Source organism: Myotis yumanensis, unplaced genomic scaffold (genome assembly GCF_028538775.1).
Source record: "Myotis yumanensis isolate MYYU_CA2020_CCGP unplaced genomic scaffold, mMyoYum1.0.hap1 SCAF_1, whole genome shotgun sequence".
NCBI classification, from domain to species: domain Eukaryota; kingdom Metazoa; phylum Chordata; class Mammalia; order Chiroptera; family Vespertilionidae; genus Myotis; species Myotis yumanensis.
The window spans coordinates 137,574,405-137,600,618 of record NW_027223752.1 but is presented as its reverse complement, the minus strand read 5'-3'; the positions used below and the strand labels follow the sequence as shown (position 1 = coordinate 137,600,618).

Here is a 26,214-nt window from a genome sequence, read left to right as displayed (position 1 = left end):
GCGGTTAGGGTGAATTTGCATATTACCCTTTTATTATATAGGAGTGCCTGGCCAGCCTGGGTGAGGGGGCTGAGGATCATTTTCAGGCTGGTCACAGCCCCTCAGGGTGGGGGTCCCCGCTGGGGGGCCTGGCCAGCCTGGGTAAGGGGCTGATGGCTGTTTGCAGGCTGGCCACAACCCCCAGCCACCCAAACTCCCAGTGGAGGCTGGCTGGAAGCAGGTATCTGGGATTTATTTAGCTTCTATAATTGAAATTTTGTTGCCTTTTGAGGAGGCCACAGTCAGCCAGAGCAGGTGGGAAGCTTGGCTTGCTTCATCGCCAGGGCAACCAAGCCTCCTGCTTGCTTCAGCTCCGTGCCTGCCGGCCACCATCTTGGTTGGGTTAATTTTCATATAGTCGCTCTGATTGGCTGGTGGGCATGGCATGGGCATAGCAGAGGTGAGGTCAATTTACATGTTTCTCTCTTATTAGATTAGATAAGTATTCACTTTAAACTATAATAGTTTTTAAAATTTTTATACTGCACTACTAATAGTACTACTACTAAGATACCAAATGCACTTTTGGACTTCTGTGGCTCTTTTGCTTTAATTAGCATATTTGTCTTTTATTAGTGTTGATTATGTAAGATAATTCTATTTTCCTAGGAAATGCACACTAAAGTATTTAGGAGTAAAGAGGTATCATGTGTGCAACTTACAAATGGTTCATATATTATATCTAACAGACCTACATTTACATTTATTTAGGCAATAGACACGAAGGGAGAAAGGATAAAGTAAATGTAGTAAATTGTTAACATTTGAGGAATGGTTTTAGGAATTTTTTTGTACTATTGTTATAACTTTTCTATAAGACTGAAACTTCTAATACAAAATATTTCTAAAAGAAAAATTTTAAAAATAATTTTAACACATTATAACCCATTTTATGAAATAAACCACAAATTCATATTGATAAATGAATAAATTAAAAGTTTAATGAAGAAGAGATATTTACACTGACTCTAAAAACTTCCCTATAAAGCAATAATTGTGAAGTGAAAAAAGAAACATTACAGTGGAGAAACCCAGTAGATACTGCCTTCACTGATGAACATTAACATCACAAAGAATGACAAATCAAAACTGTAGGTCACATCACAGGATGCAATGAGAAGAGTATAGGACTACTTCTGTGATGCTCTTGCTAAAAATGTCTGATCTGAATCCTACATAATAAAAGCCTAATATGCTAAGTGTCTGGTCATCTGTTCAACCAATCAAAGTGTAATATGCTATGCTAAGGCCAACCACTTGCTATGACATATACTGACCACCAGGGAGCAGACACTCGACCCAGTAGATTAGCTTGCTGCTTGAGTCTGGCTGATGAAGATGGCCTGGACATGCCCTGGAGCCCTTCCACGGTCCCTCCCTGGCTGGCCAACCTCCCGCGCCCCCCCCTCGTAATCCAGGACCACTCAGGGGATGTTGGAGAGCTGGTTTCAGCCCAATCCTGCAGGCCAGTCCAAGGGATCCCTCTGGTACACAAATTCATGCACTGGGCCTCTAGTATTATCATAAGGAAACATCAGAAAAATCCATGGTCTGAAATTGAAGGACGTTCGACATACATTAGTTGAACTTCCTCTTCAAAGGATTCAATGTCATGAAAGTCAAGGAAAGACTAAGGACCTGTTCCAGCCTGAAGGAAAAGAATAGCCACTACAGCTCAATGGAACCTATGGATCTGAACAGGGTCTTCATGCTATACAGACAAGTGGCAAAATTTGAAAAGGATGTGAGGATGAAACAATAGAATGTATTAGTGTGAATTTTCTGATTGTGGAGGTGGTATGGTAGACAAGTGGAATGTACTAAAACAATAAAGCACGGTGGCACAGTGTAACAATTTACTCTCAAATAGTTCAGGGAAACAGAGTTCTTTGAACTAAAACTTGGAACTTTCTGTAATTTTAAGACTCTTTCTAAAAATTCATTCAATAAATGGAAAAGTAGAAAAGCCTTAGGCAAACTTTATTTCCCCCACAAGGAAAAATTTTTAAATATGTGTTTAAAATTGCATAAGTCCAATGCCATGATAACATTTTAATATAGCTAAACAGAAGCCATAGCAGCAGATACCAAAATTATCTCTGTCTAAATCTTTAGGATCAAATATTGTGATAAAATTGGAATATGTAAAAATATCTATCAACTAGCTTCACTAAAATATGAAGGACAAGTTGTTTGCTTTGATGTTGTTTAAACAGTTGGTATTTGAGCAATTTGAATGTGTATAATTCAATAGTGCTGGCTTTCATTTACAAAATCTGCTTAAAACTTACTTAGATGCCCCCAAAATACTCCAGTTTAAAATACTATATAAATTTTCATCAAATATATGATCAAAAATTTTTTTCTTTAATACAAGTTCACGTCATGTGTCTAATGGAAAACAAAATGTTATGTAAACAGTACAGTAAATAATTTTTTACTGTTTATGTTTCAGATCATGTAATTTTTCAGCAAAATCTCTTTATATTCTTTTTGTGTTTTCAAAAGTAAATCTTGACATGAACTTGACTGACTGATTGATCGTACAGATCCTACAGGACAAACTCTATAGGATTCAGCTTCAAATTTAGCAGCATCTGGAAAGAAAAAGAATTGTATTCTTTAAACTACAACTAAGTATAAGTGTTAAAAACAATAAAGACTTCTATATCTGGGTACAATATACAACACAAGAATACTATGAAACGTAATTATTAATTCAGTGGTTGCACACTGTATTAATTGGTATCATGGCTAAGTATCAGAGCTTCTGGTTTTCCCCATATTCAACACCATGCACTAAGGTAGTGTGACAAGCACTGGAGTTACAAGATGAAGATGACACAGCCCACCCCTGAACAATCATTTATATATATAAATGGCTAATATGCAAAGTGTCCCCTCAGGAGTTTGACTGGGAGACCGGAAGTTCGAACGCTGCTATGATGTGTGTTGACCACCAGGAGGTGGCGTGGAATGAAGCAAGGCCCGGGCCCAGAGCTGGAAGGCCCCAATCGACCCTGATTGCCAGCCAGGCCTAAGTACCCTACCTTTGCACAGATTTCGGGCACCGGGCCTCTAGTTTACTGTAAACTGAAAAAGCAACAAACGAGCAAGCAATTTCACTCAGAGTCATAGATACCACCAACCAATATAACACAGGGCACTATTGGAGCACACAGAGGAGACATCCCAGTTTTGTGTCAATATTGTCAGCTTTTTGCTGGAGGTGATATGTAAGTTGATATCTGATGGACAAAAAAAAAAAAAAAAAAAAAAAGTATGCCAGAAAGAGAAATGAAGCAGATGCGAGAACTAGAAATGAGGAAGAACATTTGTGGAACTGGAAATGTCTAGTTTAGCTGCTAGAGCAAAGGGGCAGAGCAGCAAATAGAAGGCTGCATTATTTGGCAACAACTAAATGGACTTCAGTGTTTTTACTCCACGTAAAGGAATTTGGAGTTTTCATGAAGGTAAAAGAATGACAAGTCAATGACTGGAGTTTTGAATATTTCCCCTCAGTTGACAGTTACATGAACTGTAACTGCTTGACAGTATTACTAGATGAGTCTGGTTATTTGGCCTTATATCACTAGTAAAAACATGAGAAGTGATGAAGCCAGTTTTCTGACCATAGTTTCAGTGTGCAGGTCGACAGTCCACGGCAGAGGGAAGGAAGAGAATAGCCAGAAATGAAGAGAGATGCATGCTGGTAGACTTCTGAGGTCTTTAAAGAGCCATAGAACATGGTGATTACATGTGGGATAAGTATATTCTTCCTTATGACTGTTTATATTTCACATTTTTCATTCACATGGAAAAAAATATTTAATGCAGTATATATTATCCAAGCATGGAAACAGATGCCATTTCCTATTCTCAGTTTATTTACAAAATCAACGATATCTAATAAGTTTTGGCAACATACCTTCTCTAGTTAGGGTTTCTCCATACTCCTGCCATATCTGAAATAGGTCAAATATTATTTTTAGTATTTAGGTTAAATAAGAGACATTATTAGAGAAATGATATATAGCTTATGAAATGTGTCTTTTAAATACTACTTTTAGAGACTGGAGCATTAGGGATTGCACAAATAGAAAAATAATCACATAAACAAAATTAATTCAGACTCATTTTAATTTTAGATAATAGAGAGCATGCATATATAATGCTATTTAGATTAATCTGATAGAAATACAATTATTATTGGTCCATTGAATAACCATAACTTCAGAAAAGTAATATTTGATACCATTGGTTTAAAGAAGTTTAAACAAGTCAAGTCATATTTAACACTGAATGCATTACTTTGCGATTCCAAGAAAAAATGCTATTTATAAAAATTTAGGTTTTTGTGAGTTTTTTTTTTACTTGAATTGATTTTTATTTTAAATGATCTTTACATCCCCCTTCAGGCCAGGTGCTGCTAGCCTACAGCCCCCCTGAGTTGCCTTTCCCTGCTGGGGGGCGGAGGGAGAGGGCTGCCCATGGGGGCGCTGAGGGGCCACACGTGGTTCTGTGCCTCGCAGGCATGTTGCTGGGTAGGGGTCTGCTCCCGGGGGCGCCTCAGCTTCTCCTGCCCCTCTTGCCACTCCTTCCTGATCCCCAGGCCCCAGCCCAGTGGTTGGTCCTGGCACAGCCCAGGCCAAGGCAATGGGGACCCTTCCACGGTGTACCTGGAGCAGAGGCCTTCGTTGGGAAAGAGGCGGTGTCTGGTGTCTTCCAGGAAACCGGAGGGAGCCCGTGGTGACCCCTGGTGACCCTGTTCCCAACGCTGGAGATCCAGAGGCAGCCTGACTCGAGTTGTCATGGATATGCTGGCAGAAGACAGTGTCTGCATTCTAAATCATGGAAAAGCCCATAGGAGAGATAAGTGACTTCGGACTCAATATATTCAGATGAGTCTGTTGCTTCACATTTTGCCCTTGTCACTGTTTTTTGATGAAGACATCAAAAAACGCTTTAAGGATTCAGAGAAAAAAAAACCCTTTCCTAAAAAAATCAGTAAGATTTTTGGAAGAAAAGCTTACAGGCGCTCTATTAGATGAAAAAACATGTTCTGTGCGCCGAGAACAATTAAATAAGGCTTTATCATGCCTGCCGAGAGGTTTGCATTGATAGAGATAATTTAAAGAGAAAATTGGATAAAATGAACAAAGGCAACCTGAATGTTTAAAAGTATTGAATGAACAGCAGCAGTCTAAAGAAATAGAAGTCCTCAGGCTAAGAACAGAGGTGGAAACACTGCAGGTGATAAGGAATTTAAATCCACCTTCATCAAACTGGGAGGTGGAAAAGCTGAGTTGTGACCTGAAGATCCATGGCTTGGAACAAGAACTAGAACCGATGAAAAAAGAATGTAACTCTCTCAGAATAGAGCCTCAAAAAGCCAAACAAACACATCCATCTCAGGAAGACAATCTGCAGAGCAGAGCTCTCCAAAGACTAAGTATTTCAAGTGATGATATGCAAAATGTATACTGGGAGCTGAAGGGAGAAATGTCTAATTTGCATCTGGTGACTCAAGTACAGATTGAACTGAAAACCCCAACTGCCATCAAGAAAGCCTGTGCCCCGTAGGATTCCCGTAAGGCCTTGGCAAAGACAGCACACAACTGCACTTGACGAATTTCACTGCAACAAACAAAAGACACCCCCCTCTCTCACCAAATGGCAAAACTCTTTGTCTTACCACAGCTTCCCCTTTACCAGGAGATGGAAAAGTTTTATCAGAGAAAGCAGCTCCCCATCATGCACAGATAATGAGAGACCCATTCCTCATGACTGCACAAACTTTCAGGAACATTACTCACATGGCAGAAATTCCCTGGAAGATAATTCCCAAGCCCTCCTAAATCAAGTGAGACAGCATTTGGGGAGACTAAAAATGAAACGTTGCCTTTACCCATCCTGCCACCACCGCATAACTTGGATCAACATAATCAAAACTGCCTTTATAAGAATGAATTCTGAAGAGAGCTGTGACTTGGTCATGAAGTTGCTGCACCTCCCCCAAGGGCACTCTTGAGAAATTCTTTAATAAACTGAAAGCGGGATTTGATTAAACTTTTGCCAAGATCCTCAATGTACACGTCTGCACATACTGTGACGTATTGTGTAGTTGATTTGCCAGTAGGAGAGAGCAACCCTTCATCTTCACATTCTGCCTAACAATTATATATATTACTAACAAATTAATAAACTTGTTTCAAAAAGAAAAAAATAATAATAAAATGAACTTTCTATTCTTATACTTTAGAAAATTAAAAGTTTAAGATATGTTCTATGCTATTAATTTTTCAATCTAAAATTACAAAAGTGGTACTGTCATAAGGTCACATGAAAATTCTGCTGGCAAAAGATAACTGAAACTATGCTACTGTCTGTATTACGACTGAGACATTTCTTTATTCATATGAACAACAAAAGTTTCAGGAAATCTTTGATTTGAGGAATAAAAAAATCAATATATGGCCCTGGCCGGTTTTCCTCAAAGAGCTTCAGCCCTTTGACGTAAGGGTTGCAGGTTTGATTCCTGGTCTGGGGCACATACCAGGGTTGCAGGTTTGCTCCCCGCCCCCAGTAGGGTTGCATGCGGGAGGCAACCATTAGATATTTCTCTCTCACATGGATGTTTCTTTTCTTTCTCCCCCTCCTCCCTCCCTCCCAGTCTCTCTGAAAAGCAATGGAAAAAGTATCCTCAGGTGAGGATAAATAACAGTAACAAAAATCAATATATAATTCTGTAATTGTAACAACCTTGTTTTCTTTCTAGAAATTAGAGCTACATTTGGAAACAAACAATTATAATTATAGTCTACTTAATAATGAAATGTGTGGAAATACTTCCAATTATATTAAAAGTGTCCTGATCTAGAGTGTTCTTAATAAAACTTTTCTTTAAAAAGGTATCTTTTCACTCAATGCCTGAAACAGGGTTTAAAATAGTATATTAAGCATTAAACACTGTGGTGATCATTATCATGTGATACCCAATACCAAATTTCAGGTATGAAGACAAATTTTATGACTAACATGCTCCCCAGTATTTTTGGAGGCTGTTTTTATTAACACTTATGACAATAGCATGACAGACAGGCCTTATTAAATGGATAATGTGGCAACATTACTAGACAGACTTTGTAAAATAAATAGCTCGATACTAGATAAAGACCAAGGCCTTTATTGAATCACTTTTCTGTCACCATTAATAAAATAGGTATTATGTGAATCACACTTTTACACAACTTGAATTAAGAAACTACCCATGGAACATTATTCTCTGTTCCTACAAAAGCTCCTTTCCTAAATATTTATTTCTGTGATGTTTATGCTTATTTCTAGGTGAGGACTTTGTCCAGAGGGTGGAAGGAGCTTGAAGTTCCAACATTAATAAGGAGAACACATCTGCCATTTTATTCCTATTGTGTCATTTTCAACAATATAAAAAGGTGAAAAAAGTATACACATTAAAACAATGTATCAGCAACATTCAATTCAAAGGATTTGTCATTAGAAGGATTTTTCTCAGAACTGGTAGTTCCCAAACTCTCTCCCATAGGAATCTGTTTCCCCTGTGGACACCTGCAGGATTGCAGGGCTTCAGAGTCTCCATCCCCCCTTAGTTAGGCAGCTCGATTTGTCTGTATTATATAAAACATTTTCATGCAAATTCTAAAAATAAAATTTCTAGTCTAAAAAAATATTTAAGGTATGAAAATCACTGATTTATTTTTTTTAATTTTTTATCAAGCATATATATGTCATATTTAATGGAAAGTTCCATAGATTTCTGCTTTCATACAAAAAGCATAGTGAAGGTAAATATGAGCAAATTGGGAGACCAAGATGGCGGCATAGGTAAACACCAGAAATTGCTGCCTTGCACAACCACTTCAAAAATATAACTAAAAGACAAAAAGGACATCATCCAGAACCACAGGAAGGCTGGCTGAGTGGAAATTCTACAACTAGAAGGAAAGAGAAAAGAACACTGAGACTCAGAGGAGGTGCGGAAGTAAAGTGCAGAGGTAGGGAGGCGCACGCAAAAAGGGCAGGCAACTGAGGACCTGGTTGTCTTTTTTAATCAGGAGAAAGTCACAAGCTCCCAAATGCTCTGAACTCCACTTCTGGGCGAGTCTTTGGGGACCCGGATTCATACAGGGAAAAACTGGACTGTCTGGCATCGGTTGGAACTTGAGGGCGACTTCCTCTCAGAGGTGCTTGCAGTGATTACTGCGGGACACTGAGACACGGTGCCTCTTAGGGTAGGACTGAGTAGCAGCCATAGCTGCTTGCTCCACCCTGTTGAACCCCTGAGACCCTGCCCCACCCAAGCTGTGTGCAGAGGCATTTGCATATGAAAGGCCTGGCACTTTGCAACCTGAAAATTACCTAACAAACTGCAGCTTGGTCAGAGAGACCCAGAACTTCCAAAAGAAGGCCCAAGGCCCCACAGCAGCTTGCATTGCTTCACAGCTGGGCCTCATCTGGGCACCTCCAAACCCCAAACAAAGAAGAGGAATCTGCAGATCTCTCCATAGCTCCTGCTGGGTAGCCTCAGGCAGAGGCTAAATTAGCACCTCCTTAGAGATCCAAGAGCCAGTGTACCCAGTGGTCAGATTGGTACCATCCAGATTACAACTCCTCAGATCCATAAGGGACACACTCAGGGGGCAGACTCAGTGAGCACCAAAGCCCCACTGAAGCAAGTTTTGCCCCAGAGGGGTATCTAAAGCACAGAAGTTCTCCCACTGCAGACACAGCTGATTCTCACAGCCAACTGGCCTGGAGGTCAATTCCTCCAAGTGATATCTACAACAATCAAGGCTTAACTACAACAAGACAGTGCACAAAACCCAGAAAGGGGTGCACTAAGAGTGTCCACCTCAGGTAACTGGGGAGGCTGAGCCACTGGGCCCTATAGGACACCTAGCACAGAAAGCCAATCTATCAACACAGAGAAGCAGCCAAAATGCAGAGACAAAGGAACGGGTCACAAATGACAGAAATGGAGGAAAGCAAACTACTGGACATAGAGTTCAAAACCACACTTATATGGTTTTTCAAGAATTTTCTAGAAACTGCCGATAAATTTAGTGAGACCCTCAAGAAATCTAGTGAGACCCTCAAGGTTATGAAAAAGGATCAACTAGAAATTAAGCATACACTGACTGAAATAAAGAATATTATACAGAGTTTCAACAGCAGACTAGAGGATTGCAAGAATCAAGTCAAAGATGAGAAATACAAAGAAGCAAAAAACACCCAACCAGAAAAACAAAAAGAAAAAAGAATCCAAAAATATGAAGATAGTGTAAGGAGCCTCTGGGACAACTTCAAGCGTACCAACATCCGAATTATGGGGGTGACAGAAGAAGAGAGAGAGAAAGATATTGAAATCCTATTTGAAGAAATCATGACAGAAAATTTCCCCTACCTGGTGAAAGAAATAGACTTACAAGCCCAGGAAGCACAGAGAACCCAAAACAAAAGGAATCAAAGAGGACCACACCAAGACACATCATAATTAAAATGCCAAGAGCAAAAGACAAAGAAAGAATCTTAAAAGCAGCAAGAGAAAAACAGTCAGTTACCTAAGAGGGAGTACCCATATGACTCTCAGCTGATTTCTCAACAGAAACTATGCAGGCCAGAAGGGAGTGGCAAGAAATATTCAAAGTGATCAATAGCAAGAACCTACAACCAAGATTACTTTACCCAGCAAAGCTATCATTCAGAATTGAAGTTCAGATAAAGAGCTTCACAGACAAAAAAAAGTAAAAGGAGTTCATCACCACCAAATCAGTATTATATGAAATGCTGAAAGGTATCCTTTAAGAAGAGCAAGAAGAAGAAAAAGGTAAAGATACAAATTATGAACAACAAATACACATCTATCAACAAGTGAATCTAAAAATCAAGTGTATAAATAATCTGATGAACCGAATAAACTGGTGAATATAATGGAATCAGGGGCATAGAAAGGGAGTGGACTGACAATTCTTGGAGGGAAAGGGGTGTGGGGGGTATGGGAAGAGACTGGACAAAAATCGTACACCTATGGATGTGGACAGTGGTGGGGGGTAAGGGCAGAGAGTGGGGTGGGAACTGGGTGGAGGAGAGCTATGGGGGACAAAAGCGGAACAATTGTAATAATCTGAACAATAAAGATTTAATTTAAAAAAAATATTGTAATAATTATGTATGGTGCCAGGGGGTGCCAGACTTATGGGGTGATCACTTTGTAAGTTATATAAATGTCTAATCACTATGTTGTACACCTGAAACTAATATAATATTCAATGTAAAATGTAATTGAAAAATAAAATTACAAAAACATCAAAAATATATGCACAAACTGCCAGGATTTGGAATTGGTATATCTTCCTTCATGCTCTATTTCTCTCTTGTATTTCTTGCTAATGTCAGTTTGTCTATCATTAGCAGCTAGTCTTTTTTACCTCCCCTTAATTGTCATTTCTAATATGTTAGTAATTGAGAAACCAGATAAGCAAACTTTGAAACTTTGGCTCCAAATACACAATTCTGCTTGAAGGCTTTAATGTCCCCTGAATAAACTGCACAATATTTAATGTTTTTATTTTGTGGCAGCTCTTGTGGTTACTCAGAGTTTCATTTACTTTCTGGTTCTTGTCTCTTTTGGACAGCGGAGGACTTGTTGCAGGCATATAAGCATAATCAATGAAAATCACTGACTTAGTCCAAGTTCCTAATTTGTCCTAAGAGGCAACAAAAGCTCAGAGAGATTACAGGTTGCCTGAGGTCAGAAAACCAATTAGCTGCAGGCCCAAAGTGGGCTCTAAGGCCTAAGGTTCTGTGCCGGCTCCTTCCTCATATTTATGGAAAAATAAACAAAACTTTAACTATAACTCAGAGAAAATGAATCTGTAAAACTGTCATGTAGCTCAATAATGTTTTAGCATGAGACACAAAATAATAGCGTTGTAACTCAACTATCAATTTTTAAGCAATGAGTAAAAATATAGAAACAGAAATTAATATCATACATCCTATTTGTAGCAGTCATTACACTCAATTAATAAAGCACAGATTATTTAGCCACAGGACAAGAAACTTGAAGGAGAAAATCTTTGGTTAAACTAAGGAAATTCTTCCTTAAAGGAACTATCCATTCCCTCCAAATAAAACTTGGTTTACCCAAATCAACCAACAAATGAATTATCTGTGTTGGGGGTTATCTATAGCAAAATTTAAAACACAAAACAGATTTCTCTTTACTGTTTGGCATACTTCTGCCCAACCTCTTTCATCCTTAGTTGGTCTGTACACAAGACATGAACTTAATTTCCATTATGACTTAACCCCATCAGAAATCATAGGAGCACCTTCACTTCTCTGCCCTCCAGTCTCCACAGGAGGCCTTAGGCTCTCTCTACCTTCCTCACTAGGGGACAGAAGAGATATCTGATGTGTGCACTTGAGAGAAGGAACTGGGGATGCTTGCTTAGCCCCAAAGCACTTCTTTGAAAAGACATGGCTGCCCACAGTCACATGAACTTGGGTCTGCTCTCATCTCTGCAGGGAGCAGCCTGCCCAGGGACAGGTGTCAGGTATTTCTTCCCTCCACTCCCAACTGGGTGTGAAACTGCCTGATTTGGGATGAGTGTTCAGAAGCCCTGTGACCCCACATCTAAACCACATTTTCCAATTCCTTACTATGTGTGAGTAACCAAGCTAGTAAGTCCATCTCCATCTGCCTGACTCTATGATCTAATCTCAAAAGGGAAGCAGGGCTGTCATTTGCCATCTACTCCAGCACAGCTCCAACAAGAAAGATGACTACTCTACACTTACAGAAATGTCTTCTCCTTCCTTGACTTTATACTTAATGTACGTTGTTCAAAACAACCCCCTTTTAAAGAGGGAAAAGTTATATTTTTGATAGAAAAATGCAGAGAAGCCAACAACAACAGCAAAACACAAAAAATGCAAATATATGCTCATTCATTTAACACTAATTTATTGATAGGCTACCATTCTATTACATTTGATATTACAGGTTGAAAAATAATGTTGCCTTCTCCTTTTGAGACCAATTGATACACATATACAAACGACACACACATCTACATTCCCGTGTGTGATATATGGTCAGTAACTATTGATATTTTTAAGTTAAATTTTGGTATCATCCTTATTTTAAAAGTTATAAAAATAAATGTAATATAAACAAAATAAAATCAAGTACATTTGCACATTTGAACTATAGCAATTCATTATCTAATTGTAAAAAGGTTAATGTGAGAAGGAAATATATTATCAGCTTGTAAATATCAAAAACATGTATTTTATTGCAGAAAAAAAAGAACCAAGGAAAAATTTGCTAATCAAGGAGCTGAAAAGTTAAGTACAGAGAAAAATGAATGGAAAAAAAGCATAGGAAGAAGTTGAGCAATTATCGGTTGCCTTTAAAAGATAAAACGACTACGGGGCAATTGTGTAAGTGGACAAAATAAAGTGAAGACATGAGGAATTATATAGAGCATATAACTTATGTGATAAACAAGTTTGTTAAGCTCTGTTTCTGCCTTCTGAGAAACCAGCATCACCACTGTGAGAGTTTGAAAAGAGGTAAAATTCAGAGTAGAAAGGCACTGCCTTGTTGATGTAAACATGTGGTCTGTGTTTCGTGGGGAAGCACTGAGACTCAACCTTTTGTGGAGACACAATGTTCTGTCTGCCATGTACAAAGCTAAAGTCTTAGGAATAGTAACTGTTTTAGCTTTCATGTATTTGTATAGCAAGAGTTGTTAACTGAATACACATTTGAGAAATAGAAAAAATTATTTACATAAATTATTAGAGTTCTAATGTTTTCTGAAAGTCTTAGAAATGCACCAAAAGTCCAAAATCAGTCAATGTAAAATTGAGTCTCCCTATTTAACACAGATTGAAAGGACAATGAGGAACTAGGTGACATGCATTGTGTTAGGAACACAAATATTAAAAAACAGTTGAATATAAAAAATTTTGAAATCAGAGAAATTCTATCTGTTATAAAATTGTCGGGAATAAATTTTTAAGTTTTCAGTTCTAAGAAAACAATTCCAAGTGCAAGAAAATGTAGTGATACGTCGGTTCAAGCTAATTTTAACTTTTGTAATTTATCATAATAAACTAAATAACAGAGTTAAATAAAACTGTGAAATCACTTCTGGTGTATTGGACAAACATCCAGAATTAAACTAGAATGTGAAAATTAATGGTAAGAATGAACAAATCAGATAAGTAGCAAGCTATACCAGTACAATGAAATCAATTGGGTAAGGCTCACTTCCATGTAATGACGGCAAAGGCAACAAATCTAAATATCATGAACGTGAAGAGAACTGAAATCACAGATTGGAGCAATACTTTGGGTGAGGGGGTGGCAGGCGGGCGGGAACCTCAGCTCGACCTACACCCTCTCCAATCTGGGAGCCCTCAGGGGAGCCCTCTCTAATCCGAGAGTTTCTATCTGTCTTTGCAATCATATGAGCGAATTGTCTGAGACCCCCAACCCAGTTTGGTTTGTTGCTCACAGATTAATAGAGGCATTTTTTTTTCTTTGCTTCATTGGTGGAGATTTCCAGGAAGTTTTAGGATATCTTCCCTTTAATTTTTCCTAGACACTCTGATTTTACTTATTTCTCTCACTTTTGCTTTCGCTTCATCCCCAACCTCAACAGTAACTTGCTCTAGGCCCACTTTGCTCTAGTGCAGCGGTTCTCAACCTGTGGGTTGCTACCCCTTTGGCGGTCGAACGACCCTTTCACAGGGGTCGCCTAAGACCATCCTGCATCAGATATTTACATTACTATTCATAACAGTAGCAACATTACAGTTATGAAGTAGCAACGAAAATAATTTTGTGGTTGGGTCACAGCATGAGGAACTGTATTTAAAGGGCCAGCAGGTTGAGAACTACTGCTCTAGTCTCTAGAAGAACTAGGATTCCTAGCATTCCTGGTGCTCCCTGCACTCTGGGATTCCACTTCAGGTCCTGGGGCTGCCACCAAAACTACTATTTCCAGAATTCCTGGTGCTTCCCAGGTTCTGGGTTTTCCCCAACTGAGGCAGCCACATCCCCACAAGCTGTGGGCTCCCCAGTAATTTGCTCTGTGTATGCAAATCACCCACCAGCTTTGTCAGGTTAATTTGCATACTCACTCTTCATTGACTGGTGGGCGTGGCTGGTGGTTGTGGCTTGTGAGCAGGGCTTTTGCTTAGCAGAGGAATTACTAATTTGCATGTTTCTCTTTTATTATATAGGACTAGTAGCCCAGTGCACAAAATTCGTGCACTGGGCTGGGGGTGGGGGAAAGGGGCCCCTCAGTCTGGCCTTTACCCTCTCCAATCTGAAACCCCTCAGGGAATGTCCATATGTCCCGTTTGTGCCCACACTTTTAACAGATAACAGCCCTGTTGTTGTTTCTTTCTTATGCTTAAAACCATTGGAATTAGTAGGTATTCAAAGTGTGTATACATTTTGGGGGGACACCCTGTATATCTCTAGTCAGCAGTGAAAGAAACCAACAGCAGATTTGGAACCCCCAGGCGGGGAACCTTGCTCACTCCCCACATGTCTCCCCACTTCACTTTCCACCTTTGTGGGCAGCAGAAGAATCAATGTTTTCTCTAATTAATTCGGAAAAGCACGTCCTGTCATCTGCTGCCCAGCAGGAGTGCATTAGGCCCCAAGCAAGTGAGGCTCAAGCAAGTGAGGGCAGCCTTCGCTTATGGGTGCTGGCACCCAAAGTGCACATTCCTCCTCTATAGTCGCCCTGACTATCCCACTCTTTCACTGAGAGGACAGAATTCCTCTCTGCCTCTGGGTTCTTGATCTTGAACGCTGACCGAAGACACCTCAGCGAGGGCCCCCCATGCCCACCAGGTGTGTCTGTCTGCACCTGCTCCCGCCTCAGCACCTGCATTAACCACGCCCCAGAGGTGATCTCGTAGCTGCACTGGCCTCCATGGGAACAGGGCATCACCACTCCACCCTCTCACTGTCATCTCACAGGCGCCCGCCCTCAACACCCAGAACACCCAGACACTCTCCAAAGGATGTGAGTCCATCAGTGGGGATGTGTGCACATCCTGTGGGGGTGTTAGGCATGCCGGGTTGATGGAAGTGCGGTGGAGAGGCAGGGGGAACTTGTGCACGCCTTGGTTTGCAACTGTTGCAGGTGTGAGAGGGTGACAGTGTGCTGGGGGATGTTTGCACGCCAGGGGGGGATGTGCACATGGGAGGCCTCTGGCTTTGCAGATCCACAAACCCCTGTGCTGTGGCCAGGAGGACGTCAGTTTGGCCCGCCATGGTGGCTGTCACTGCGATCCTGCACCTTCTGGGCCAGGAGGAGGATCTTGCACAGCCCCTCCTGGGGGCCTGCAGGCGCTACTTCAGCTCAGCCTGAAGGGTCCGCTTGGCGCACTCACAGCTGTCACCACCGCCATGTGTGGAGTACAGGCCGCCCTTCGCCTGCCTGCCTCCCCTGTCCAGAGGCTCTCTGCACTGCTCACCTGCCCAGAGTGACTGGGGCTGGGCGGAAGCCAGGCGTCCTGCCCTGCCCAACCCCGGCCCATCCGCCCCTGTGTGAGCTGCCTTCCGACAGGAAGGGTCATGGATCTGGGTCCCAGGACCTCGGACAGCCTCAAGCACTGCCCCCCGCCTGGCAGGGTCACAGATCCGGTCCTACAACCAAAAACAGCCTCAAGCACTGCCGCCCGCCCGCCAGGTCACAGAACCAGGTTCCAGGACCACGGACAGCCTCAAGTGCAGTCCCCTGCCCAACAGGGTCACAGATCCCTGTCTTGGTCCCATGGACAGCCTCTCGCGGTGCCCCCAGCCTGGCAGATCATGGATCTGGGTCCCAGACCGGGGACAGCCTCAAGCACTGACCCCGCCCAGCAGGGTCACAGATCCGGGTCCGTACTTCGGACAGCCTTGCCCGCTGCTGCCTGCCTTCAGTATGCAAATTAGCTGCCATCTTGTTGCTTCAGGGTGGGGGTCCCCACTGGGGTGCCTGGCCAGTCTGGGTGAGTGGCTGAGGGCCATTTTCAGGCTGGTGGGCTACTGAAGCTCCCAACCTCTCCTTTTCTTTTCTTTTCTTTTTTTTATTCTGGGATTTATTTACCTTCTATGACTGTCACTGGAGCTGAGATCCAGCTTTAGCTCTGAGGCTTGGCTCCAGTTTGTGGCCTCAGCTGCTGAAAGCAGGAATCTAGGGTTTGTTTGGTTCTATAATTGCAACATTGTTTCGGTCCTGCTGCTTCAGCTCTGATGGCTGATAGCAGGTTTCTGGGTTTTCTTTAGCTTCTATAATTGCAACAGTGTTTCTTAAACTGCAGCTCAGAGGCCGGCAAGGCAGGCGGGGAACCTTGGCTTCCTCCATCACTGGAGCACAAGCCTCCTGTTCACTTCAGCTGCTTGGCTGCCAGCCGCCATCTTGGTTGGCAGTTAATTTGCATATCACCCTGATTAGCCGATGGGAAGCATGTTGGAGGTACGGTTAATTACCATGTTTGTCTATTATTAGATAGGATTGTCCTTAAAGTTGGAAAAACAATGCCGAATAAGACAGAGCACTACAGTAGGAATAGTTCAAAATGTTTAAAGTTTGCAAATAAAGGGGATTGATAAACAAATTCAATATTGATGCATTTGTAATATTTACTCTTTAGAATCATAACTCAATAATCTTTAGAAGTCTGTTTGTTTTATAATGCCCTATCCCCAAACCCACCCCTTTCTATTATTTTAGGCATGTTACCATCTCTCATAGAATTAGTTGTTTTCCTAATGGCAATAATTACCTTCCCAGTGACTCTACAAGGCACCTTCTTTCCACAAGTCTAAGAATTTTGTAAACCCCAACTGCTATAGAAATTTGGCGGCCTATCTCTATATCTTGATAGATTGGTGCTTCAGACTCTCTCTTCCTGAGTCTAGCATGATTTGGCAAACCAATGCCCCTCAGGGAAACTATGTATACCTTGAAACTACAATGTTAAGTTTAAAATCAACTATTTTTTTCAATTCATATAGAAATACTAAGAGTAAGCACCTCATTCCTTCCAAAATATTAAACAAAAACATTTCCATAAATATCTTCCCTTGCATTGCTTCTGCATTTACATTCTTTTCCCTCTTCATTTTGCAAAATGAGGTATTTTCTGATTTTCTGGTGAGGACATTTCAAGTCTGCATCATAGTATTGCTTAACAATTTACAAAAGCATTTGATTTTTTTTTTGTACCAGTAGCCCAGTTTTACAAATTTTTAACAACTGAGACTGTATTTGGCCTAAAGGCTGTCTAGAAATTCTTAGCTTTGCTCTTCTATGTTGTGTTATGATGAAGCAAACTAAGAAAAAGAGGTTGAAGTCTCATTTAGCACAGGCCTGTGCTACCTTTCCCTGCATGAAAACACCATAAAAAATAATGAAAACCATAAACCATCGTGCATTGATTGAAATGGGTATTTCAGTGGGTGACATCAGCATCATGACAAAGTGTGTCTCCTCTTAAATCTACAACAAGTGGAACATCTAGAACCCAACAAAGGCACCTCTACTCACCTGGATAGTGGACGTCTTGGGATGTGCAGGAGAGGCAGGATGGAGAGAGGAGCAGGGACAGGCCCCTACTGCAGTTCTCCAAGGACACAGCTGAACTTATAGCCCTTGCAAACACAGTACTGGTGGAGGAGGCAGGGTGCACTGCCCATACCACTGCCCAGTAGGAGTCCCTCCCCTCCCCAAATCCAGATCCCTCCCCAGCTGCAGCTGTGCTCACACCACCACAGACCAGGAGCAGCAGCAGAGCCAAGTTTCCAGCCTCCAGGCCACAGCACAATGCTGCCAGTGGCTAAAGGGAATGAGGCAGCAACTCAGTGGGCTCACAAACTGGCTCCCCTCAACTGGCCACACCCACACCTACCACCATGGGGTGCCCTGAGGCCCAGGCGACCAGGATACAGCACTGGCACCCACCACCCTAGTTACCCAGGCTGCCACTCCCATGTCCAAGGGTAAGCCTCAAACACCTTGACTCACTGCACACCCTCCCCAAGCTTCAGTAGTACAGGTAAGAGAAAAGAAAAACTGCACTATAAGACCATCTACTGGAAAACAAAAGAAAGACCTGAAATTATCAACCTGCTGAATTGTGAAAATCACAACATTCCTAAGAAAAGTGTTCAGCACTTCAAATGTGCCAGCAGAGGAACAACCCATCAAGCAGCCTGGACCACCATAGTAACACTAACACAGAAAGAAAATGATAATTCTCCAGAAGGAAACTCAGAATACTGGACGATTGTGATCTAAATGAACAGAGAAATCAAAATAGCAAAATAGTCATGAAGGAACTCAGCGAGATACAAGAAAACTCAAAATCAGTTCAACAAGCTCAGGAATGAAATGAATGAACAGAAGCAGTACTTTACCAAACAGATGAGAAGTATAAAAAAGAACCAAACAGAAATTCTGCTGCTGAAGAAGTCAATAATAAGATGAAGAAGGAATATTTTAATAGCACTGATACACAATGGAAGCTAGTTGCTGTTTCAAGACTCCCTATCATTGCCATCTTAGTCATCAATCATTCAAGTGCTGTCCAGATAAACAGACAGAAGTACACTTCATTTAAAAATTCAAATATTAATACATAAATTTAAAAATAAAAATTCAAATATTTGTTAAATTTAACTATTTTATGAAGGACCAGCTGCTCAGCAAGACATTTTATAACAATTGGAATGAAATTGCAGAAGTAAATAGCAATTAACACTGTCCTTTGACCTAAGAAGATGACAAACATTTTCACTTAAAGAGAGAAATTTAACCTTTTAGTGCTACAAGTTTATTTAATTCATTAAAATGATTTATCTCCATTTCATTTAAGTAGCAAATATCCATAAATGGTTAAATATTTAGATGTCAATCATTCACTTATGGTTAGGGGTGGAAAAGTTGGGGTTCAACAAAACTTAAAAATGGTTATGAACCATCACCAATTTAAAATCCATTAGAAAGTAAGCCAAAGCATCTCCAAGTACACCACTGGTTATTAGACAAGAATATATAATTTCTAAAATCAAAGTGACATGCAGCTTTTTAAGAAGTTTAAAATGTGTCACTTCAGGCATAGTAATTGAATAAAGTTAATGATAGGTATCTCTTGCAAATGAGACATCCAGGGACTTAAAAGTGATTATAAAATTTCTGTCTCCTTTCTACATTAGCACAATAATTAAGACTTTTTATTAGTGTGTACTAGTCAATTAAGCAACTCGGAATTTCACCAAATGAAACACAAGAATTATATCAGAAATCTGAAACCCAAGAGGAAAAAAGATAATATAACTAACCTGTGGTAAGTTGAAGTGCATGGATTTGAGGTAGGAATCCCCAAGTTTTCTCTTGGAATGGAATTTCTCTTGCTGAGCTGTTTCTCCCAGAAAAGTTTGTTGCTGACTTCTGCTAGCTTCTCCTTAATCCTAGGAAAACTGTAAACAACAAATGCTTAGTATTTTATTTTTCTCTAAGTGACTTGCAATTTTTTAAAGTAGCCAGGATAGTAAGTGGAATTGCCCATTAAATAGCATTTTAGCAATGAAAACGTGTCAGAGCAGATCTGCTCTATTCAAGTACAGGTTCTTAATTTTTCTAAAAAAATACTTATGTTTCCAGGCAGTAGGGGGAGCGGGTTCCTAACTAAGTACTTAATCCAAAGTGGGGAGGCTATCAGTGATGCAGAGGGCTTATCAGGTAATACTTGCTGCCTCTGGAAGGGCTGTACTTACAAGACCTTTTAAGATGCCCTTGGACATATTTAGTAGCCACTTTAGAGATTTAAAAAAAAACTCTCAAAGACATTGTCAAGCATTTGCCTTCACCACCCTTGTACAATACACTCATTGCCTTGGAGATATTAATCATTTAACACCCAGGCATTATTTAGAACAACAACCTGTAAGGGAGAACAAGATATCCTGGCTGCTGATCAAATGAATGAAAACAGCTCTAGAGGCCATCTATCTATATTATAAAAGGCCCGTGGCCATAATGCTGGAACGCCAGAACAACCAAACAACCCATCACGAGAAGGTGCATGGAGCACCTCTCAGTTGCTGCCCCCAGCCCGCCAGCCGTTTGGCACAGAGTCGGGGTCTGAGGCCTGCGCGGCAGAGGCAGTGAGCTACTCTCACACGGTGGGCCTGGGGTCCTGCCGGCATGGCGGGTGTGGGTTTTGTGTGATTTTGCTTGCTGGGCCTCTAGTTATGCAAAGTGTCTCCTTGGGAGTTCAACCAAAGACCGGGCATTTGATCACTTGCTATGATGTGTGCTCACCACCAGGGGGTGGTGAGGAATGAAGGGAAGCCCAGGCTGGCAGCCCAAAAGCCCTGATAGGCTCTCATCACTGGCCAGGCCTAGGGACCCGATCTGTGCACCAATTTCATGCACTGGGCCTCTAGTCTATTGATAATAACAAAGTTCACAATCAAGAAAGTAAATATACCAAGTACCAGAATGTGTTGGAGTAACTTAACCCTTTGTGTTTAAGTTTTTATCTTAACTATTTCTATTTCGGGGGCTTCTGACAAGCAATTATACTAATAAAAAAGTAATATGCTAATTAGACCGGAGACCTTCTGAAGACCTTCTGACAAAGCCAGAGGCTTGGCTAGCCTGCAAACCGCCCCCAAACGGCCCTCAGCCCCTCACCCAGGCTGGCCATGCCCTCCAGTGAAGTCCCCCACCCTGATGGGGGCATGGCTGGCCTGCAAACCACCCCAGCCACTCACCCAGGCTGGCCACGCCCCCCAAGGTGACCCACATCCTGATCTGAGACCCCCTTCAGGGCAGACCAACCAGCCCCAACCAATGCATCAGGCCTCTTTCAATATTAATAAAAGGGTAATATGCTAATTAGACCAGGAGACCTTCTGGATGTCTGTCCAGACAGAGTCATATTGGTGGGGCCAAGATAGAGGTGGTTAGGGGCAATCAGGCCAAAAGGGGAGGGCAGTTGGGGTTATCAGGCTGGTCAGGGGGCAGCTGAGGTCGAGCAGGCTGGCAGACAGAGTGGTTAGGAGCTATCAGTCAGGCATGCAGGTGAGCAGTTAGGAGCCAGCGGTCCCAGATTTCAAGAGGGTTATCTGACTGCCAGTTTAGGCCTGATCCCTGTGGGAATCCCCACAGGGATCAGGCCTAAACTGGCAGTCGGACATCCCCCAAAGGGTTCCAGATTGGAGAGGGTGCAGGCTGGGCTGAGGGATAACCCCTCCTCCCCTGTGCACCAATTTCGTGCACCGGGCCACTAGTTTTATAATAATATTGCTGTTTACATTTTAGAGCTTCAAGACACTCAGCTTAAAGACTAGTAGTAGCCAGGACCGGTTTGGCTCAGTGGATAGAGCGTTGGCCTGCGGACTGGGGGGTCCCGGGTTCGATTCCGGTCAAGGGCATGTACCTGGGTTGCGGGCACATCCCCCCGTGGGAGATGTGCAGGAGGCAGCTGGTCGATGTTTCTCTCCCATCGATGTTTCTAACTATCTATCTCTCTCCCTTCCTCTCTGTAAAAAATCAATAAAATATATTTAAAAAAAAAAAAAAAAAAAAAAAAAAAGACTAGTAGTAGACCCAGATAACTACATGGAAATATTAAGTTGGGAAAATAAAGGCAGGTAAAAGCAAAAAAGGGGGAGAGATGAAACCATCTTAGAGGGACATTTGAAAGGTAAGTTTATTTACTAACATCACTTTCCAAAGTTAAATGACCTAGTTGGCTTTCACGCCCTACTAATCTATGAACCTGGCCCAATAGTAACTATGTTTAAAGTTTAGAGGCTAATTAATGAATTAAATTTATTTTCTCTGATTCTGCATTTGACTTACTCAGTTAGCTGATTTTCCAGTAACTTTCTGCCTTCCAATTCTTCTTGGTAGAGTCGCACATATTTTTTCAATTCTCTTTCGATATCATCTTGAGAAGTTTGCACTTTAGAGATTTCTGACTCCAACTCTTTATTTCTGAGTTCCAAGTGACTTGTTGAAGCCTGATCATTTATCATCTGCTCTGACATTTTTTGAGATGCTCTTTGTCTCTACAACAAATAAAAAGGATACATTCTTAAAGTAATTATAAGCTGAACACTTATATTTGTTTTCTTTAGTTTTGAGTCATCAACTCAGAGATAAGCTTTAAGTGTGAAAAAAGCTGAAATTCAAAATAGTTATCATCAATGTCCACTGAATTGAATCTGAGTTATAAAGTTAATCATTATTCTATTAGTACTCATGTAATCTGATAATTCAAAGAATAATAGAATCAGTTTAAGATATTAAAAGTTAAAAAATATAACTTAATTCAAGAGTATGGTACAATTTTGAAATCATGTTTTTTACCTTTTCTTCCTAATAGTCTTATTTTACATCAACTGGTCTTAAAACTAAAATGAAGGATCATTTGGAAAGATCAATTTAGTGATAATGTTAGAAACTAAAATAGTGAAAAGGAAAAACAAATGCCACCTTCCTTCCAGAAATCTTCAAAATAAGTTGCTATTAAAGGTAGTAAAGGAGAGGCAAAAATACTGTATTTATCGAAAAGGTAATTTGCAGTGAAATGAATTAAAGCACAATAAATCAAAAAAATTAACCTGTAAAAGTGAATTGACTTTTTCTACTTTGTCTGCTACATCCCGTATTGCTCTTTCTTCAAGCTTCTTTTTATAGTCTTCTAATTCACAGATTTCTACCATATTCTTTTCTATATTTCTGAGGTTTACTGCTTCTTGTTTCGCCTTCTTTACTCTATCCTTTAGTTCTTCACGTCGCTTTAGAAGTGGTTCCATTGATAACTCCTGTTGAGGTGTCTTTTCCTCATCCAGACATATACATTTTGAAGATGATGGTTGCAGTTTTGCTATAAGCTCATCATTCTGCATGAATAAAAGAATATAGTTTGGTTATGAAGGTGTGGACACCAGTATCAAATTTTGAAATGAATTCAGTGGCAATAAAATGTTACCTATACTCTGGTAGGGTCTTAGAATGTGAAACCTTCAATTGCTCAGAATCAAGATCAAAGTTAAAACAACCAGGAGTCACAAAAATGTATTTACTGTTGTCATCTTTGCCACACAACATCTCTTCTGCCCTTGATTTTATACTCTTTTTTTCTATGACTATTTCATGTCTTTCCTCCACAAAATGACTATGCATTGCTCCTGAATAGAAAGTCTCATATCTCTTCCCCCATCTTAACACTTCATAATCTTAACACAAAAGTTTTAGGGGTATGGTATTCAGATATTCAGGACTGAGTCAAAAAATGCCTCACAAAATAAGACTTTGGAAATGAGACTAATTAATCTTATAAATATAGACTCTAATGTCATATGTCTTTTATTGAACTGTGAACGTTTGATGCTAATTTGAATTGCATTCCAAAAAGAAATGATTCCCTGCGTTACTGAGAAATTACATCTCTCACTGTAAAAGTTTAGCGAGATGAGCCCTACATTTTTTATAATAAAAAAAATGGGGATGGGTCTTAATCCAATAGTGCTATCTTGAAATTCTCTGTTACTTCCCACAAACTAAGGAAACATAGTAAACAAAACAACATCATCAACAACAACAACAAACTTGCTGGAATGTCAGTGATCATGACTTGGGAAGAACTACTTTCCTTCAGATACAATGATTACTTGGTAAGACAAGGTGAGGGATGTCGAGTTTTTGAAGCACGTCTCCAGATTCTCTGGCACTTGTCCAGGAAATAGGTGCTGGCCTCAGTGCTACCTGGGTTCTGGTGAATAGGATATGGTGACTGCTGTGTGACTGCTATGTCTGGGTGCCATCGGACTCTCTCCCCAGGGAAGCTCATCCTGGGAACCCAGCCACCACGTTGTGAAGAACGAAGCAGCCCAAGCCACATGGTCATCCTCACACAAGTGTCCAGATGAGACTGTCCCAGCGAACGCCCCAGCCAAATGCCCGCTGCACCTGAGAAACCCGTGAATGACCAAGCCTTTAGAGATGATTCAACTTCCCAGCTTCAAGTCATCCCAGCTGATGGTAAGTGGAAAAGAAATGAGCTGGCCTCACTGCAGATTTGTGAACAAGTAAATGCTGCTTTAAGACACGAAGTTTGGAGGTGGTTACTGAGCAGCAATAAGTAACTGGCACAGATACTGACATTAAAAATAGAGTGCTGACACTAAAAAAGAAACACACACACATATGGGAGCACCTCTGAACAGGCGGCAGGTAGAACCCGGCATAATGTAGAGAAGCATGAGAATGGAAACCAAAAGGGCCTCCAAGAAAGGGTGAGTGGAGGCCTGATGGCCCCTGAGGAGGTTGACAGCAAGGGCTTCTGGGCAAGTGAACACAATGACACTGAAAGGATTCTCACTAGGAAGCAGCTGAAAGTGAAATTGATGAGAAACATAAGCTAAAAATAGACAAATAAATATAAAAGGACCCCATTTACCGGGTTAAAATATTGATTTCTTGTTTATACCTTCTCCCACATGTCCAATTGTCAAATAATCCTAACATAAAGAAATGGCTTCTGGGCTAACATCAAATCCAGGATGTCCAGAAAACATGTTTGAAGGATGAATCCAAAACTCATAAAACTCTTAAGACCTTAGAAACATTTACGTGGTGCCTCAAAGGATTTTCAGAATGTAAGAATTTTAACGACACTGTTCTATAACACCTCCAGGAAGCCCAGGTGAAGAGCTGATCTGAAAACAAGTGGTGAGGTGGCTTTTCTAATGCCATGAACCCCAATAAAATTAACTGGACAGACACTCAAAGTTCCTAAGAGAATGTTAGCTTGGCCTCCTGAAGGGAGACCGAGACAGTACACAATCAAAAGGGCCTCTGGGCCTTAGATGTTCCACAGGGAGGACGCAGGCTGTCAAAAGAGCTGCAAGCACCGGCCATTTCTTATGAAAAGGACAGAGCAAAGTCTCAGAGGGAACAGCCAAGGGCAACAGAGAAGCACTCCAAGGTCAGGACTAAGCTTTCCTTTCCTCAGTGAGGAAACAGAGAGGATTATGAAATCATTTTAAATATCAGTGGCAAAACAACAGCAATGCCTTTTGGCACCATTTAAATACAATTTCTCTAGCTCACTTCAAGCTTGTTCATGTGTTATACCACAGTGTTTCTCCATAGGAAACAAATTGGTTTTAAAATTTTGAGATTTCAGCCCTAGTTGGTTTGGGTAAGTAGATAGAGGACAGCCTGCAGACTGAAGGGTCATGGGTTCCATTCAGGTAAGGGCACATTCCTGGGTTGTGGGATCAATCCCCAGTAGGGGGCATTTAGGAGATAGCCCATCAATGATTCTCATCATTGATGTCTCTCTCCCTCTCTCTCTCTCCCTCTCTCTCCCCCCCTTCCTCTCTAAAAACAAGTGGTGAGGTGGCTTTTCAAATGCCATGAACCCCAATAAAATTATATATATATATATATATATATATATACTAGAGGCCCGGTGCACAAAAATTTGTGCACTCCGGGGGAAGGGAGTGTCCCTCAGCCCGGCCTGTGCCCTCTCGCAGTCTGGGACCCCTCGGGAGATAACGACCTGCTGGCTTAGTCCTGCTCCCGGGTGGCAGAGGGCACACCCAATCCCTAGGTGCAGCACCTGGTCAGGCTCAGAGCAGGGCCGATTGGGGAGTTGGGGCGCTGCCCCCTGTCATGCACAGAGCAGGGCGTATTGGGAGGTTGCGATGCCACCCTCAGTCATGCTCAGGATAGGGCCGATTGGGGGGTTGGGGCACTGCCCCCTGTCACACTCAAGGCAGGGTCGATGGAGATGTTGCAGAGCCACCCCCTGTCACGCACAGAGCAGGGTCGATCAGGGGGTTGGGGAGCTTCCCCCTGTCAGGCACAGAGTAGGGCCAATAGGGGAGTTGGGGCACCACCCCCTGTCACGCACAGAGCAGGGCGGATCAGGGGGTTGGGGCGCTGCACCCTGTCACACTCATGGCAGGGCCGATGGGGAGGTTATGGCTCTACCCCGTTACACACAGAGCAAGGCCTATGGAGCGGGGTTGGGGCGCCACCCTCTATCACCCACAGAGCAGGGCCGATCAGGGGTTTGGGGCACCGCCAC

The 26,214-nt window shown here is 41.6% G+C and overlaps 1 protein-coding gene across 7 annotated transcripts in view; it reads right to left on the bottom strand.

Moving 5' to 3' along the window:
• The window catches only part of LOC139021703 (ankyrin repeat domain-containing protein 26-like), a 177,557-nt gene that overhangs the window by 12,393 nt on the left and 138,950 nt on the right, over positions 1-26,214 (bottom strand). For 6 of the 7 annotated variants that reach the window (XM_070432188.1, XM_070432206.1, XM_070432216.1 and 3 more), the window contains 6 exons: positions 22,733-23,014; positions 21,969-22,177; positions 19,439-19,576; positions 4,719-4,883; positions 3,968-4,004; positions 2,004-2,636 (listed from right to left, as the gene is read on the bottom strand). In XM_070432188.1, the coding sequence (XP_070288289.1) occupies positions 3,977-4,004; positions 4,719-4,883; positions 19,439-19,576; positions 21,969-22,177; positions 22,733-23,014 (822 nt within the window). In that variant the 3' untranslated portion in view covers positions 2,004-2,636; positions 3,968-3,976. Of the gene's footprint in view, positions 1-2,003; positions 2,637-3,967; positions 4,005-4,718; positions 4,884-19,438; positions 19,577-21,968; positions 22,178-22,732; positions 23,015-26,214 lie in introns of those variants that run through there. The other variant, XM_070432198.1, reaches the window with a different exon arrangement.